The 16,175-nt window shown below is 42.4% G+C and overlaps 1 protein-coding gene across 1 annotated transcript; it reads left to right on the top strand.

The window, feature by feature from the left end:
- Nucleotides 1-3,456: 3,456 nt before the first annotated feature.
- LOC113432198 (acyl-CoA dehydrogenase family member 11-like) lies at nt 3,457-15,877 on the top strand. Its single transcript, XM_087942712.1, has 14 exons — nt 3,457-3,899; nt 5,885-6,117; nt 7,135-7,234; nt 8,445-8,562; nt 8,822-8,964; nt 9,074-9,220; nt 10,591-10,685; nt 11,553-11,652; nt 12,140-12,280; nt 12,766-12,858; nt 13,501-13,608; nt 14,092-14,263; nt 14,538-14,604; nt 15,157-15,877. The coding sequence occupies exons 1-14, from the start codon at nt 3,819-3,821 to the stop codon at nt 15,281-15,283; spliced, it is 1,725 nt and encodes a 574-aa protein (XP_087798838.1). The 5' UTR covers nt 3,457-3,818; the 3' UTR covers nt 15,284-15,877.
- Nucleotides 15,878-16,175: the final 298 nt, after the last annotated feature.

Raw genomic sequence — 16,175 nt, 5'->3', positions numbered from 1 at the left:
TATTGTTGTAGTTCGAGCTTATTTTCTACCATTCTAATCATTCTATTAATGATTGATTCTCTTGATGCCATTAAAGATTTGGGGTCCTGGGGCCAGAATATGTGGGACAATGAAGTCAAGAAACGGGCTACGTATATGCAAGGACTACTACCTACATAATTTATAGTTCTGCCTTTGCGTAGAGCTGCCCCAACCAGCTGTCAATGCTTTGCTGGGAGTCCGGTGTACATTGTTTTATTTTTTTACATGCTAACAATTTTTGGATCTTCAAAATTCTTTGGCTGTTTTATGTGAGACAGCTTTAGGCCACCACATTGGAGACAGCTCTGGAGGCTGCCAAAAGGGAGATGTGGCCAGAGCAATCTCAGTTAAGGCAGCAAACATGGTTACCCTCTAAATAGCAGGTTCCATAAGAGCTTTCGGGGAAGAGACCTCGCAGGTAACTGATGCAGGAAATTGAAACTGCAAGCAGCCTTTTCACCAGAATCAGGGACTCTTGCTCAGAAGCAATTCGGCTTGGAAAGAGGGCCGTTTCCTGCATCAGACAAAAAGGAGTTGTACATCTGTTAAGAAAGCAAATTCAAAAGCAAATCGCCCATTTTCTTTCCTAAGCATTTTATTCATCGGGGGTTTCATATCTTCAAGGTTTTATGCTTCTGACTGATATGCACGATTTGGGCAGTAGCCATATTAATTTAGAGAGCTGGCTTTTAGGTCACAACCTAAAGGAAGAGGAGACAGTTCTATGTTTGATATAATTTTTACATTCAAGCAACGTGCATCCAGCTTGTGCTTATCCTTTGATCTGTTCATCGGTGATGAGCACAAATTGCCATCAGCACTTTCCTGGATACGAGTTTCTTTCGTCCTCTAATTCTGCCTCTGAAATATCTCGGAATTTTTTCTCCTTTCAAACTCTGCATTTTATGCATTGCTGTCTTTATTGCATTTTTCATCCTTAACTCTTTTTTGTAAACTTTTACATCTTTATTTTAAAACATTTAAGGGACAAAATGGCTGGATAAAATGTAACAGAAGACAATAAGAAAGGACTGTGTAGCTTGAATATAAAATATGAGTCAATAAACAAAATGTTACAATTGTCAGAACATTCTGACTCTCTCAGTTTTGAGGGGATTGTTTGTTTTTATTATTGTTTTAAAGGTTTAAATCTTTCTTTAAAAACATTTACAGGCAAAATAAAGAAGAAGACAAAGACAAAAAAGACATTATGGGTGAAAATAAATCTAATTGAAAATAATTTGACATGTTTTCAAATTGATTTTTAAATCAATGCATGTTATGCCCTAATTTGTTTTTAAATCAAAGCCAGTGAAGAGAAAAAAATGTTTTTAGTAATAGTTTAAGGGGAGGTGACGGAAAAGAAAAAGCTTCATAATAATTTAAGGAATAGCCAATTGAAGAGAAAATATACTTTATAGCAATAATTTGAAAAATAGGGAGCTGTAGAATGAAAGGCTCTTTTTGACAATAATTTAAGGAGCAGGCAACGGAATATTGATTTATTACAAATAATAAAATGGAAAAAAAATGAGAGTACACTTCAAAACGCTCTGATTTTGGCGGGAAGAGGGAGGCCATCTTGGTCCACCATCATTTCCCCTCAGGTGCCTCATCCCTCCCCCCATCTCTGCCTAGGCAGTTCTGCTCTCAGTCGCTCTTTTTGCTCTTTATTTCTTTTTCTTTTATTTCTTGCTATTTATTGCCTCTCACATTCTCTCCTGGGCTCTGAGCAGCCTATAAGCCTCCCAACAGAAAGATTAAAATAGCTAAAATAACTTTTATTCCTGTAAGGAGTTGGGTACTGACTGGGTTGCCTGCTTCTCTCTTTCTTTGGAGCATCAAAGCTCTTTTCATTTTATTTGGGAGGCAAAAAGTGGCCCAATTGGTAAAATTCTGTTTTTGTTTTTTTTCTCTCTCTCTCTCACTCTGCCATCCCCACTTCTGTTTAGTTAAGCCTCAGACGAAGCTCTCTTTTCAGCTGAAGCAAGATAAAAAATTTCGGTGGGAAAAGGCAAAATATTCTATTTTTTTAGTGAATGAAGCACACAAAATATTATTATTTTTTCTTCTTCTTTCAGATTATACCCTGCTTTTGCATTTCTGATCTGTTATTATAAAAAAAAAACCTCAATAAGTTAAGGAATAACTAATTGAAGAGAAAATATACTTTATGGTAATAATTTAATAGAGAACTGAAGAAGAAAGGACTTTTTAAAAACAATAAGGGGCAGGCAATCGTAGAAAAGTATCTCCTTTGAATATCTATCTATTACAAATAATAAAATAAAGAAAATAACACTAACTTTTCAAAGAGCTCTGAGGTGATTTTGGAGGCCATTTTGATCCACCCATCATTTTTGCCTCAGACATCTCATTCCTCCCTCAGCCCTGCCCGGGCAGCTCTCCTCTCAGGCACCTTTTTAGCTCGTTATTTCTTTTTCTCTTATTTATTGCCTTTTCTGTTCTCCCCCAGCTCATAAGCCTCCCAACAGAAAGATTAAAATAGCTAAAATAATATTTCTTCTTGTAGGGAACTGTATACTGACTGGGCTGCCTGCTTCTTTCTTTCGTTGGAGCATCAAAACTCTTTTCAATTTATTTGGGAGGAAAAATTGGCCCAATTAGTAAAATTCTGTTTTGTTTTTTCCTCTCTTTCTCTCACTCTGCCATCCCCACATCTTTGTAGCTCAAAAAGCATTTCTTCCTTCCTATTCTTTTTCCTATAGGAGTTGGCTACCGACTGGGCAAGCTGTTATCTCTCTTTCTTTTGAACATCAAAACTCTTTTCATTTTATCAGGGAGGAAAAAAGGTGGCCCAATTAGTAAAATTCTGGGTTTTTTTTTTCTCTTCCTCATCCTTGATCCTCATGTGAAACCAGCTCAGGGGAGAAGCTGTTTGCACATGCAGGAACTGGGTATGTCTACTTTGAAGTGAAATCCTATCCCATTCCAGACCCCCTATGCCAGAGGTCTCCAAACTTGGCAACTTTACGACTTGTGGACTACAACTCCCACAATTCTCCAGCCAGCTATGCTGTCTGAGGAATTCTGGGAGTTGAGGTCCACAAGTCTTAAAGTTGCCAAGTTTGGCGACCCCTGCCCTATTCTTTGGGGCAGCCCCCGAGATTTTAGAAGGCTCCTGTCATGTCATCCCTGAGTCTTTCTTTTCATCAGATTTGACATACCCATTTCCTGCAAACATTCTTCGTATGTTTTAGCTTCCCCTAATCCTCTTTGTTGCTCTTCTCTGCACTCTTTCTAGAGGCTCAACGTCTTTAAAAAAAAAAAAAAACATCGTGGCGACCAAATGGATGCAGTATTCCAAGGGTGGCTTTACCTCCTTTCGCTTCCTTCCTTGGGCGGACTTCGGGGAGCCGGCCCTGCGATTGCAGAGGCGCTGCAGAGATTGCCCGGCTCCGGCTTTTGCCCCCCTTTGCAATGGGGAAGGATGAGTCGGGGGGCTTCCCGCCGCCCCGCAGCAAAGAACAGCCCGAAGAGTTAGCTGCAAATCGCTAGGCGTCCCCGCCCCCTCTCTTGGCCCAGCCCAGAGCCGCTCTCGCAACGTCCCGGGGGTGGAAGAGCTGCCTTAAAACTCGCCATCCTTTGCTCTCGCACTCGCGCCTTCCCTGAACCGTGAGAACCTCCCCACCCCACATCCCGGGGCACCCGCCTGTCCCAAACCCGTGTAGAAACGACCTGCAGGAGGGCAAAACTTGGCCCCGGCCGCCGGCGCACTTCTCCAGCGGGAGCCTTTGCGGGAACCGGGAAACTGCCGAGCGCTCGAGGGTGCAACCATGGAGGCGCCTCGGATGGGGAACCTCTATCTGGAAGACCCCTTGCTCCAGGGATACCTGAGAGCCCACCTGCCCGCCCAGGTGCGTGAGCGCCAGACGGGGACTCGGCGGTGGGGGCCTCAGGGCTGGCTCGGTGCTTTTTCGCCGCCTTTGCTGCCTGTGGACGCTTCCTCGTCGCTTTTGCTCCTCCGTTCCCTGTCACCGCCCAGGTCCATTGACCGGCCAGGGACTGGAGGGTGAGATGCGCACCCGGTTGGGAACCCTCGCACGGCCGGGTAAGGGGATGGACTAGAAGACCTCGGAGGCTCCTTCTAATGGTTCTGTGGCAGAGCCAAGGGCGGTGGAAAGCTCCAATTCTGTGCAGTTTAGATTTTTGGAGCACTTCCCACCTGCTGTTGTAAGGCAAAAAGGGAGAAATTAAAATACCTGGAGTGGCGGACCCTTCCCTGTTCCTGGGACTAGAGCAAAAGGTGCTCCCTTGCCTTAGCAGCCAGAATAGCCTTTCCCCCCTAGCATCTCCCATTCCTCTTCCAAGCACAGCTTGCACCCTTTTAATGCTGAAGATGAAGAAAACTTCCTCTCTTCCCGACAGGGCCTTAAGTCATAGGAGAGGCTGTTTCCCTTAACTTGGATCTCTGCCTCTTATGTAAGAGTGTCCCCTCCAACCTTCTTCAAAGGGGTGCTACTGTACACTTCTCTTCCCCCAGCCAGCTGGTGTGAGGTTACAAAATAGGACGGGACAGTTTACATCATGCTGGGAAGGAAGGAAAACTGGCAGAAGAATATTAAATCAGTAGAAATTGATTAGGGACTTCATATGTTGGGGAAGGGGGAAGTTGAGTTTCCATGAGAAGAGCTCCATCTCCTCTTGAGTTATGATGGCAGAGTTGGATCATGTTTTTCCTGAAGTAGTTTTAAACTTTGATATTTCCATTTTTGGGGACCCTGTCATAATTTTGAACACTCACTGATTAAGTCCTTGTTCATTAAGGGAGGACTACCTTTAGAATATGCTGTCTCTGCTGTTCATTCAGACAAATTGTGTAATGCAATATTATCAAAAGGAAAAATCTTTAAGCAAATACCTATATGTTGCATACCATTGCTTATCCGAGGGAGATGGGCAGTTAATAAATAGGAGAATGGAATGGAATGTTTACATGAACATCCTGATTCTGGAAACACAAATTTGCAGCCTTGAAAAAAACAGCAATGATCCAATTCACTTATTAGATTACAGCAATAGGGTTTCAATACGATACAATACCATTGCAAACAAATTATACAAAAACACATCTTAACTTGTAGCATCTACAAGTTAAGCACCTGTGGTCCTTTTTAATATTGCAGTTCACACCATTAGCCATGGTGGCTAAGGCTGTTCGAAGTTTCTGGCTCAGCCACATTGAGTGAGTGACAATTTCTACCACCTTTTCCTTATGTAGTGCAACCTCAAAATTGTTAAATCATTATGTACAGCAAATGTCACACATTTTGTAATATTCCACCACAAGTAAACCATCCATATCACTAGCAGCTCAAAGGTTATAAGTCACTTTTTCCAAGGCCTTCATAACTTTGAAATGTTGTTAAACAAATGCTTATAAGCCAAGAACTAGCTGTACATTTATATTTGTTTTTTCCTCCAGCTGCCCAAAGACAAATCATGCATTAGATTCCCACTCAGGCTAAAGAGCTAAACAAGCTCTGGAAGCCTTGGGAGAACCACAAAAAACTTAGATTCTTATATCCCTCTTCAATGCTGTATTTTCATCAATTGTTTTACCCAAGGAAAGGATGATGGGAATACAGTGAACTGAGCTTGAAACTGAGCTCGTATACATTCTGAGCGTTCTTTAGGAAAGACACTGAGAGGCAACTTGGTTGCTCTAAGAACTAACCACAAACTTAGCTTGTTTGAAGAAGCCACACCGGATGAAACTGCTGGCCACATAAGAAAGAAACCAGCAGCCCTTCAACTTAGCTTCTTTTGTTCCTTTCAAAATGACCTTCTGGTTCCTGTCCTACCCCTCTTCACGTTCCATATTCATGCATTGACCTTGTAGGTGTTTGCCGAGGTGAACATTGATCTGGAACGGTTTGGAGCTCGTTTGAGAGATGAAATTGGCTTCTTGGGCCGTGAGTGTGAGCTAAACCCTCCTAGATTATTGCATTTTGATGCCTGGGGACAGCGTGTGGACCAAGTGATCACCTGCCCAGCCTGGAAGAGGCTGAAGGACATCTGTGCTGAGGAGAGCCTTGTGGCTGAAGGTTATACAAGGAGATATTCCAGTTGGAGGTACTGCTGAGATTTATGGGAGCTGTGCAAAGCCATGTGAACCTGTTTGGGTCTCTCTTGCATATTCTTGAATCCTAGCATGGCTTAAAGTTTGGTAGGGTTTTTGTTTAACAATAACTGATTAAATCCATTTCATTAAAGTCCATTAAGAGTTATCAGAAACAACAACATATATTTTAACCTAATAACCCAACCTTATAGTCCTTTCTTTTCTGGTCAACAGGACCTGTCTGCTTTACCCAAGTACATTTTTTTCTGAGCAGGCAGGCCCCCCTGCACAAAACTATCTCTAGATTTCAGGGGGTATTAACCCTAGCATGCTGCATTCCTCTGCCCAAGCAGTTCTGAAGGGCTAATGTAAAAAAGTTCCATATGAGCTGAAACTATAGCTGACGTCCTGTTGTATTGCCCCCTCTATAAGGACCTATTTACCAGATTAAATACCCCAGAAATTCCAGCCTCTTTTATGTACAACTACTATTATTGGATTGGTATAATATGGTAGCCCTGAACGAAGCTAAGTTTTGCTACACTTGTCTTTAAAATTAAGCGGTCCTTGATCACCCACTGATGATTTTATCCATCAGTTGTAATACTGTATATTACTACATAATGTCCTGTCCTGTCCTGTTCTGTTTTATTTTAACGTTTAATTTTTGTCCTGGTCTGTGACCATAATAAAGATTGATAGAAACCTGGCCGTGTTGCTTCTTCTCACTTATAGATGTTAGGTCCTTTATTATTTTAACTTTTTCTTTTATCATCTACTAGGATAAATTTCACACACACACACACACACACACCCCACTGTGCTTCTTCTGGTCTACTACGCATTAAACTGAATTGGTAACTGCTTTTTGGATATTTGGCTCTGCTCTCTTTGTTCTTCAATTCACCAACAGCTTCCTTGGTTTCCTTTCAGTTTCCTTCTTTTTCAGTTTCCAGTGTTTCAAATCTGCCATAAAGGCATTTGGGGAGGAATGCCAAGTACACCTTCGTGTATTTTTCTTTTCACAGCCGTGTTTATCAGATTGCCAAGTTGTATCTTTTTATGCCCATTTGTGCTTGCTATGGATGCCCTCTAGCCATGACTGATGGAGCAGTAAAAGTAATTGAAGTAAGTCTTTAATGTTTCAAAGGGGGAACTGCTGGACTAAGTGACTGTTTTTGCTATTTAAAACCCCCAGGTGTCCTTAGTAATATTTGTAAAAAATCTCTCTGTCCTATCTTTCTTTGTTATGCCAACAAATTGGGAAGTCACATTCATTTTGTACCTGTTGGATAATCATATTTCTTTCCATCTACACCATCAAAACAATTCCCCTAAAGGACAGTTGGATTCTCCCCCGGCCCCCAATAATACTCTCCCAGGGTCTGGCTCCAATTCCAGATCATTTTACTTTGTAAGCCACCCAGAATCACTGAGAGTGAATTGGGCGGCCATATAAATTTCCTTAAGTAAGTATAAATAATAAATCATGTCCTGTCACTCCCAGAGCCCGTACAACTACATTGGGCCTATGAAATAAGCCCCAGTTGATGATGCAATTTAACAATAGATCCTGAAAATAGTCTTGACAGGGAAGAGGAGAACATTTGGCTGCTGAGTAGAAGAGCTGGTTGGACCACAGCATCCTTCAACTGCTGCCTATTTGTTGTTACTGTGGGTGGAGTCAGCAGAAGTGTAGTTATGCCCGCTGATGGCTGATTTGCTAAGGCCAGAAGTCAAAGGCCAGGCCGGTCTGAGCTCCAGTTGAATTTCTGCAGATAAAAGGTCCCCCAATTGTCAAGCCATCTTACAAGGGTCCCTTCCAGGCCTCTACCAGAGAGGTTTTATAGCCTGGGCTGCAGCTCCCTACTCCCAATTCATCTGGCATTCTTAATCCCGAAGAGCCACCCAGGAGAGCAACCCAGGGCACCCTGTCTCAAAAGGAAGCATTGGGGCCCCTCTGGGTCTTTTAATTGGAGGCCACTGGCTGAGTGGCTGCATGGGTTAATCCAGCCCAGAGTCTTGTGTGCTAGCAGATATTGATTCTGGCCTAGTTCCTTTCTGCTGTGTCCCATAGAGTACAAAGGCCTTGGTGACTGTACTTGCTTTAGGCCATGACCCTTGAGACCTGTGGGAGTAGTATCTTTGGAGAAGCTCCCTTGCCCAACTTTGCCGCTCAGCGACTGTTGCCATGACCCCGTTTGGCAGCTGTCCTGCTGTGCCAGGGGTTCCTTTAATTCCTTTAATGGGAATTAAAGGCAGGGCTGACAGATACTTCATCTCTCCACCCATCTATATACAGTACCTGCCTTTTGTCTCTTGCTTGCAACTCCACCAGTCTTTAGGTATCCCAAAACCCCTGGAAGAAGCCTATGCTCATTTGACCTCAAGTGACCCCAAGACCTTCTGGATCTCTGGCCAATGGATGACGGAACGCAAAGGCGGCTCTGATGTCGGTAAGGGGGTGCAACGTGGGAGCCATACAGTTTAGCGAATAAGACTGTATTTGGGTAGGCGGACTTATTCAACAGCATTTGCATTTAAAGATGTTAGGCTATTTTTCTCACAGGGTACGCTGGGGAAAATTGGAAGAGGGAGTTGTGAAGGTCACCATAAATTCCTGAATGAAAGGCAGGATCAAAACCTAAGTAATCAATTAGTGGTCATCTTTTAGGGAAAAATTCCCAGCACAAAAATGTGGTTTTTTATTCCCAGGAGGTGGAACAGAAACTGTTGCACGGGAACTTCCAGATGGCTCCTACAGTCTGCATGGTTTCAAATGGTTCACATCAGCTGCTGATTCAGACATGACGCTGACATTGGCAAGGATCGTGGGCCCTGATGGGCAGATACAACAGGTCAACCCAAAGAATATGAAACAGTAGCTTGCAAGTAGTTGCGCGGTTACTAATGTCCGAATTCCAGCTCCGTTTATTTGGTCTCACGCCAGCAACTTTTGTGTGGCAGGGCTCCAGAGGCCTCTCTCTCTTCTACCTGAAAACATATGAGGATGGGAAGCTGAATGGCATAAAAATACAGAGGCTGAAAGAGAAGCTGGGCACAAGGGCGTTGCCAACTGCAGAGCTGTTGCTGGATGGAGCTCGAGCACATCTGGTAGGAACCACAGAGAAAAGTATTTCCTCCATTCAGTACATTGAGAGGAGCACAGAGACTAGCCTAGGAAATGATTAAAGGTCGAAGCATTCACAACAGACAGATGTTCAGGCTCTGCGTGAACACTTCTGAGGAGGGGAAAAGCTACACAGGGGAAGATCCTCACCTCTAGTGTCTGGTGCGGCTTATTGGAAAAGATTAGGTTATTAACTAAATATTAGTTTTTAAAGTTGTTAAGAACCAACAATAAAAAGCTTGAGATTTGCAAGCAATGTCTCAAAAGTCTTAGGAACTAGGGGCAGGGAAAATAGTTCTCTTTTGTGCATCTATCAGCAAATTGTGATGGAGTATTTATCTTAATTGCTACAGTTGTTAGGGGCAGAGATGGGGCCAGGGGCGTCTGACAGTTATCAGCTGCCTTCAGAGTCAGACATCAGTGAAGAAGAACAGCTAGAGCCTGTTCCCAGTGTGTGTATGCGCAGAGCTGCCAGACGAAGGGAACATCTGAGGAAAAAGGGCCGACTTGGGAGTAAAGCCACAGATGGACGTTGAATGGCCCCTCCCCTAAAGAATAAAAGTGGAGCAAAAGGGGAGTGGGGCTTTGCAGGAGACAATTAATTCCTTCCGGCATGCTTGCCAAGTATTGCGGTGTCTGAAAGATATCGGCCTGGCCCCTCTCCAAGCCTGATAAAGGTTTGTAATTGGGAACTATCGTGAAAGACTGTTGGCCGGGACTTTGTTGGAGAGGAAATTCATTGTAAATCAAATAAAAGGGACTGATGGGGACGAGGACTCTTGGGGGAAGCCTAGGTCAGAACTGCAGTAAGAGTGTGTGTGTGTGTGTATAAATATATAAAAAAATTAAAATTAACAATTAGCTATACCATAGAGTGGCAGTGGGATCTTATATTCAGTAACCATGTCCACAATGGCAAGCCCCCGTACGGGTCCCTGGCCAACTGGCAGAGCCAGGTTTAAGACCCTTCTGGAAAGCTAAGAAGGTGGCGATAGCTGTCATCTTGAGGAGTATGATATTCCAGAAGCCAGGAAAAATATGGTTTTAGCATTCCACGTGGCTCCAAAATATTATTCTTTTGCTTGTTTTGGGAACTCGGCTTCATTATCCCTCTGCTCTACAAGACTTTGTGCACTTATAGATTTAGTTATTTAAACTGAATTTAATGTTTGTAGGATCAGTCTTTAGAATAAAACTCGCTTGCTTGCTTTCCTACAAGCTACTTGCTCTTCTCTTTCACAAATCCTGAAAATGGTATTTTTACTTTTGCAAATGTATGATTTAGTTTACTTGCATCTAGGTTTTTCAGGGGAACCAGATATGGTAGTCTGAAGCTATTTCTTTATGTTTGCAGATCTCTGCAGAAGGCATGGGGATGGCTTGTATTGCCAACACGTTGAACATCACTAGGATCTATAATACCATCTTTGCAGGTCATCATATGAGAAGGTGATTTTCAATCCACCCCCTGAGAAGTGGAAGCAACTAGGAAGGACTGGGCAAAATTAGAACCAATTCTGTTCTGTTCTGAAGGATAATTAGGCAAAGCTTAATTGGCATGATCAATTTGAAAATGTAGTTTGGAATCTCCTGACTTCCAAACTGCTACTTGAATACTCTTGTGGAGTTTTTTAACTTTTCATCTTTTAACTTTTCCAAATAAAAGTCTGCTTGTGGATCAGTTTTATTTATGCATATTACAGATGTGAGTGGATTTGGGACTTGACCATAAATTGGACTTCATTTATGTGTGGGATAATCATTTTCTTACAGAGAAGGGCTAGCTTTTATTTTTAAAACAATTCTTGTCCCTAAAGGCTATTATAAAGGCCATGGGAGATGTGACGTCACCTGAAAATGTTGGTCTTCAGGTCTTCAGTAAGACCTGAAGTAAAGGAATACTCAGGTGTATTAAGTATTTCAACATCTTCCCACATGTAATTGTGAACTTTGTTTTAAGCAAAAATAATATGCCAAGAAAAATACCCATTTTGTTCTCCAATATTGGCAGCATGTTCCTGAGTGGAGGGGTTGTTCCTGTAGTCTGTATGAAGAGAAATGGAAATAATTTTGCTACCTAGAAGTTGCATTGATAAAGAGGAAAAGTTCTTAGCATTTTTATTATATTAATGTTATACCCCTCCAGTGTATAACATTATATGTTGACTTCCAGTGTATAATATTATATACTGATTCCCCTGATGTTACGACTTAATTAAAGAATGAAATTAAATTCTGGGAAATAGCAGAAATACATTTTAAGTAGGAGCAAAGGCAACATTTAATCCCTGTGGCTGGCTTTGTTCCCATCCATAGAATTGTTGACCTGGCACGGGATTACGCCACCAAAAGGGAAGCCTTTGGAAAACCCCTTAAAGATCACCCTTTGCACATGCAAACTCTGGCACGAATGGAGGTGAGCACACACCCTCTTGAGTCCAGGTGTACTTGGGAAAGATTCAAGCATGTTCTCCTACTATTGTTTGGAATCAGATGACAGTGTAGGGAAAGTAGCATACAATTGGAGAACTTTAACAACAGAATGAAGCATATAAGATTCAGAAAGCTTAACCCACTATAGAAGGAGAGGAAGTTTGCTGTCGTAGTGAGGGCACAAGGCTGGGAAATTGGGAGTTTGAGTTCGACCTTAAGTCCAAAGCCAGCAGGGTGACCTTGGGCCAGTCATGCTCTCTAAGCCCTAGGAAGAACCAGCAGGCAAGGGCAAATCACTTCCAAAAATCTTTCCAAGACAACTGTAGGGATTTGTCCAGGGATTTGCCACACACAGGGAAACTTACTCCAGGTGGTTGTAGAGGGAGGAAGCAGGAGCGGGAAGGGAGGAAGTTGTAGCCAGCCTCAAAGTGCTGGTCTTGCTCAGACGAACTGCCTTCCCACTTGTGCAGGTGCAAACCCAAGCAGCGTTCCTGTTGGCGATGGAGCTGGCGAGACTGCTTGGCCTGGAAGAAACGAAGATGGCGACGGAGCAGGAGAAGCACATGCTGAGGCTGCTCATCCCTCTCGCTAAACTTTATACTGCAAAGCAGGTCACACTGAGTTTGATGCACCATGATGGCAAACCTTAGCTGTGCTGTGCATGCACGCACATGCATGCATGGGGGGATGCACACATGCGCATGCGCTTTGGGCACTTGATGCCCAAAAGGTTATCCATCATTGGGCTAAGTGATGTCCTCGACTGGCAAAGAGGGCACCTCTACAGGGCAGGTGTTCATGGGAGCTGAGGGGAGGCAAAATCTGTGCAGGCTGTTACCTTTCTGACTGGATGTTTGGCCATTGAGTCTCTTGGTTCAAAGAATTGGGAATCATTGTCAGCCCCTCTTCCCCTAACATTTATTCAAAGGCATCAGTTTTAGTCACAAAGTCATGAATTCAGATGCCTTTGAATGAAATGGGTTTGTCAGAAGAGGAGCTAATGGATTAACATTTACGTATCTGGTGGGCTGTTGTTTGTGCTTCTCCCAGCCTGGCATATTTGTCGGGTGTGTAAACAAGCCAGTTTGTATTTCAGGCTATCGCTGTGGCCTCAGAAGGCCTGGAGTGTTTTGGAGGACAGGGCTACATGGAAGACACAAGCCTGCCTGCCATTCTTCAGCATACCCAGGTGAAGAAGCACTGGACTTGTTTTTTTTTTTTTTTGCTTCTTCTACTTCCTTCTTTCTTGCAGCCTGGTGTTATTTTAGGGGGGAGCAGGAAGAGAAATTTGCACCTTAGTTCCTTTGTTTCACCTTTTCTTCCTGACATTAGCTTGTTATCGCAGAGTTCTGAGATCATGAAGAAAAGGGGGGAAAGTAATTCAGGCCTCTGAATACTCAGAAAGATCTTTCTTAAGGAATGCAGTTGCTTATAATGAATATAATAAACTGAACATTTGTCTATGAAAAAAATAACAGTGGCATTCCGTCACGCTTGGTAGGTGTTCCAAATATTTGGAAACAAATCCCTTACAAAGGAGTGCTTAAAGGCACATTTGTAAAGTCATGACTGACAGCTGTTATTACTTTTAAGCAATTCTAGTGAGAATAACACATAGAAATGCAGAGCATTTATTCATAGAAATATGTAAAAAAAAACCTCCTTATTCTTGAGTCTTTTTGGTGCTAGACTGGGAATGGAAAACCCAAGAAAACCATGGAAGCTATTGGGAAACTTTGGGACTGTTATGCCTGGTCAGCCCAACTTACTCCTCCTCCAGGTTGGTGCTCTGGCATCTGTTTCTTGAGCTCTGCTTCCCTTTCACTGTCAGGTGCTATCAATCTGGGAGGGAACCACGAACATCCTGTGCCTGTATGTTCTGCGCTGCATTTTCAAGAGCCAAGGAAAAGTGCTGGATGTCTTTTTCTCCACTGCCCAGGTAAGCACCAATAAATGAGTTTCTCACACCACCTATAAATGTTAAAATTTGAGATGTGCTTGTTAGGAGCAACAGGCTCAGTTGGCCTCATGTAAAACTGTGGTGGTCCTTGTTGACGTTGATGTGCTGCTATTTAATGCGTGAGAACATATGATTGGGGAGGCATTGTATTAAGTAAATCTGAGCTAAATGCCAATGATTTAAGATCAGTTCTGCTAGGCCCACCTACAAATTTTGGGTAGGTAACCCTCAAAAGACCAGCACGGTCCTTAGCCTGAACAAAGCTGTGACGCTGATCTCCACAGGTACTTAGGTCACCAGCTCATTTTGAGGTGCCACGAAACATATCCTTATTTTGTTGGCAACCATCTTGCGGGGAAATAGAGAATCCTATTTTCAGAGAAGTAGCAGCCGAGTAACCTCTTTTGCTAGCCGGACGTACTGTGAGTTATTAGGTGTGTTTGTTCTGGGGGTTCCTTGCAGACCAAGTTGGAGGCAGCTACTCAGCAGTCCGAACTGCAGGCTTCTGTGCAAATAATTCAGAATAATCTGCAAAAACTCAAGCAGTTTGTTCGAAGAATGGACTCAAAGGGAGAAGCTGGCTGGCAGCTTGCAGCGAGAGACTTTTCCTATACTTTGGCATGGACCTATGAAGGTAATGAAAGAATTGCCTCAAAATCTTGTGCTTCCTTATCACAAAAATCATCTCCAATGGTTGAATGTTGCTCAGAAAGACTCTGAAACAACCCAGCATTCGGGGTTTGTATGCAGCGCTTATAAAAGGACAAATATTTTCCAGCACAAAAAGCTCTTGTTGTAAAGTTGGAGCAGACAGGAAACCAAAACTGATTCCAAGCCCCATAGCTGGATAGATCTCATTAGGATGATGGATCAGACATGTCCATAGACTGTGTGTTTAATTCCCACAGGAGTCCTTCTACTGGAGCATGCCGCCAGGGCTGGTGCATCAGACACAAACATCTACGCTGCTCAGAGGTATTCATTAAATCTAACACCAAAGCCAAGACCGAGAAACCCAAAAGATTGCACACACTAACGTGGGAAACGCGCATCCTGACTTGCATATGCACACGCCATTTAAGTGAGCGGCAAGGGCTTGTGCACACTGGCCGCTCGCATGGAACATCCCCTCTCCCCCCCCCCCCCCGGTCCAGAAAGCCGGCAACATTGGGAAACTCTGTTCTAACTGGTTGTGTGAACAAGTTCCCTTCCTGGGTTCTGGGGAAATCGTTCACCTCTGTCCTAATGAGCGGGTATGCAATAATTTGTTTACACCAACTCAAAATGCTCAGCCAAAACCTTTCTCTCCAATTTTTTGATATATATGTGTCATTAAGCTCAAGGCTTAATCAAAGCTTTGTGTTATATTCTTATTGAATGTTGATTGTCGCAGACCTGCATCAGTAGTTAAGATGTGCCATCACCTTTCAATCATAGGAGCAGGAAGCAACGTTCAGGTAGATGGGTCTGAAACTAAGAAATCCCGTTTTAATTTGAAGACAAAAGGCTTTCTTCTCTCTTCTACAGGTGGTGTCAGGAGGGTGTCTGCCTTGTGGACAGAGAAGAGAAGGCTGGTTCTTACAACTCTGAAGCAGTTTCCCTGGATAAATCTTTGGTTTATGATGGGTATTCTTCTCTGAGAGGAAAACTGTAGTAATTAACAGCTGATCACTAAAAAAATAAAGGACAGGAATACAAAATTAAATCCATATTATTTAACAGGAAAGATAATATATCTGGCTTTCCACAGTCCTTGGGTAATGTTTTATAGCCAAAGTGTACTTGCAGATGCTCAGTATTATGCCATTTGACTCTCATTTTTACCATTTGACTACCTGTAGTGATCTTGGCAAGTTTTATTTTCTCAATTAAAAGTGATTTTTAACAGATTACTTCCATCTATATAAATGGGTGTGAAATTAAAATTGTTTTCATAATTTGTTCAATAATGTCATGATGGACATATCACTGTAGCTATCTGACACCTGTGATAAAGGTCTTGAAATATTGAATATGGAAGTTTAAAACTTTTTTCTTTCTCTTTTAGATTGTAAATTTTCTTTCGTGATTCAGAACAATGTGGATTTCATGTTTCTTTTTCTGTTCCATTCTGATTTCTTTTTTAAAAAGTGTTAAACAAGAATTACATAGAACCTTTTCTAAATTTTTGTTTATGAATGATAGATTTAAAAAAAGAATTTCTATGCCTCTGCATACTTTGAATAAAGAAATGTCTGGCTTGCTAATAGTTATTTTCTTAATAATTTACAAACTATATTATCTCTGGTTTTCCCTGGTTTACCCCTTTCCATAACTCTCATTGCACTTGTATATTATGAAATTGATTCAACATACTGGTATCTTGGGCTAAACAACTAAACCCAAATAAATGAAGACAGATGGATTATTGTTGTAGTTCGAGCTTATTTTCTACCATTCTAATCATTCTATTAATGATTGATTCTCTTGATGCCATTAAAGATCATTTGGGGTCCTGGGGCCAGAATATGTGGGACAATGAAGTCAAGAAACGGGCTACGTATATG

The sequence above is a fragment of the Notechis scutatus genome, chromosome 13, assembly GCF_049901735.1.
Source record: "Notechis scutatus isolate UNSWTSFEM ecotype Mainland chromosome 13, rNotScu1.2, whole genome shotgun sequence".
Taxonomy (NCBI): domain Eukaryota; kingdom Metazoa; phylum Chordata; class Lepidosauria; order Squamata; family Elapidae; genus Notechis; species Notechis scutatus.
This window is presented reverse-complemented; position numbering and strand designations above follow the sequence as displayed.

Bases quoted from the DNA above. Each gene is read 5' to 3' on its own strand.
- LOC113432198 (XM_087942712.1), top strand. From the start codon at position 3,819: ATGGAGGCGCCTCGGATGGGGAACCTCTATCTGGAAGACCCCTTGCTC. The intron at 8,965-9,073 runs GTCAACCCAAAG...TTTGTGTGGCAG, and splicing joins CTGATGGGCAGATACAACAG to GGCTCCAGAGGCCTCTCTCT. The intron at 13,609-14,091 runs GTAAGCACCAAT...GGTTCCTTGCAG, and splicing joins TCTTTTTCTCCACTGCCCAG to ACCAAGTTGGAGGCAGCTAC.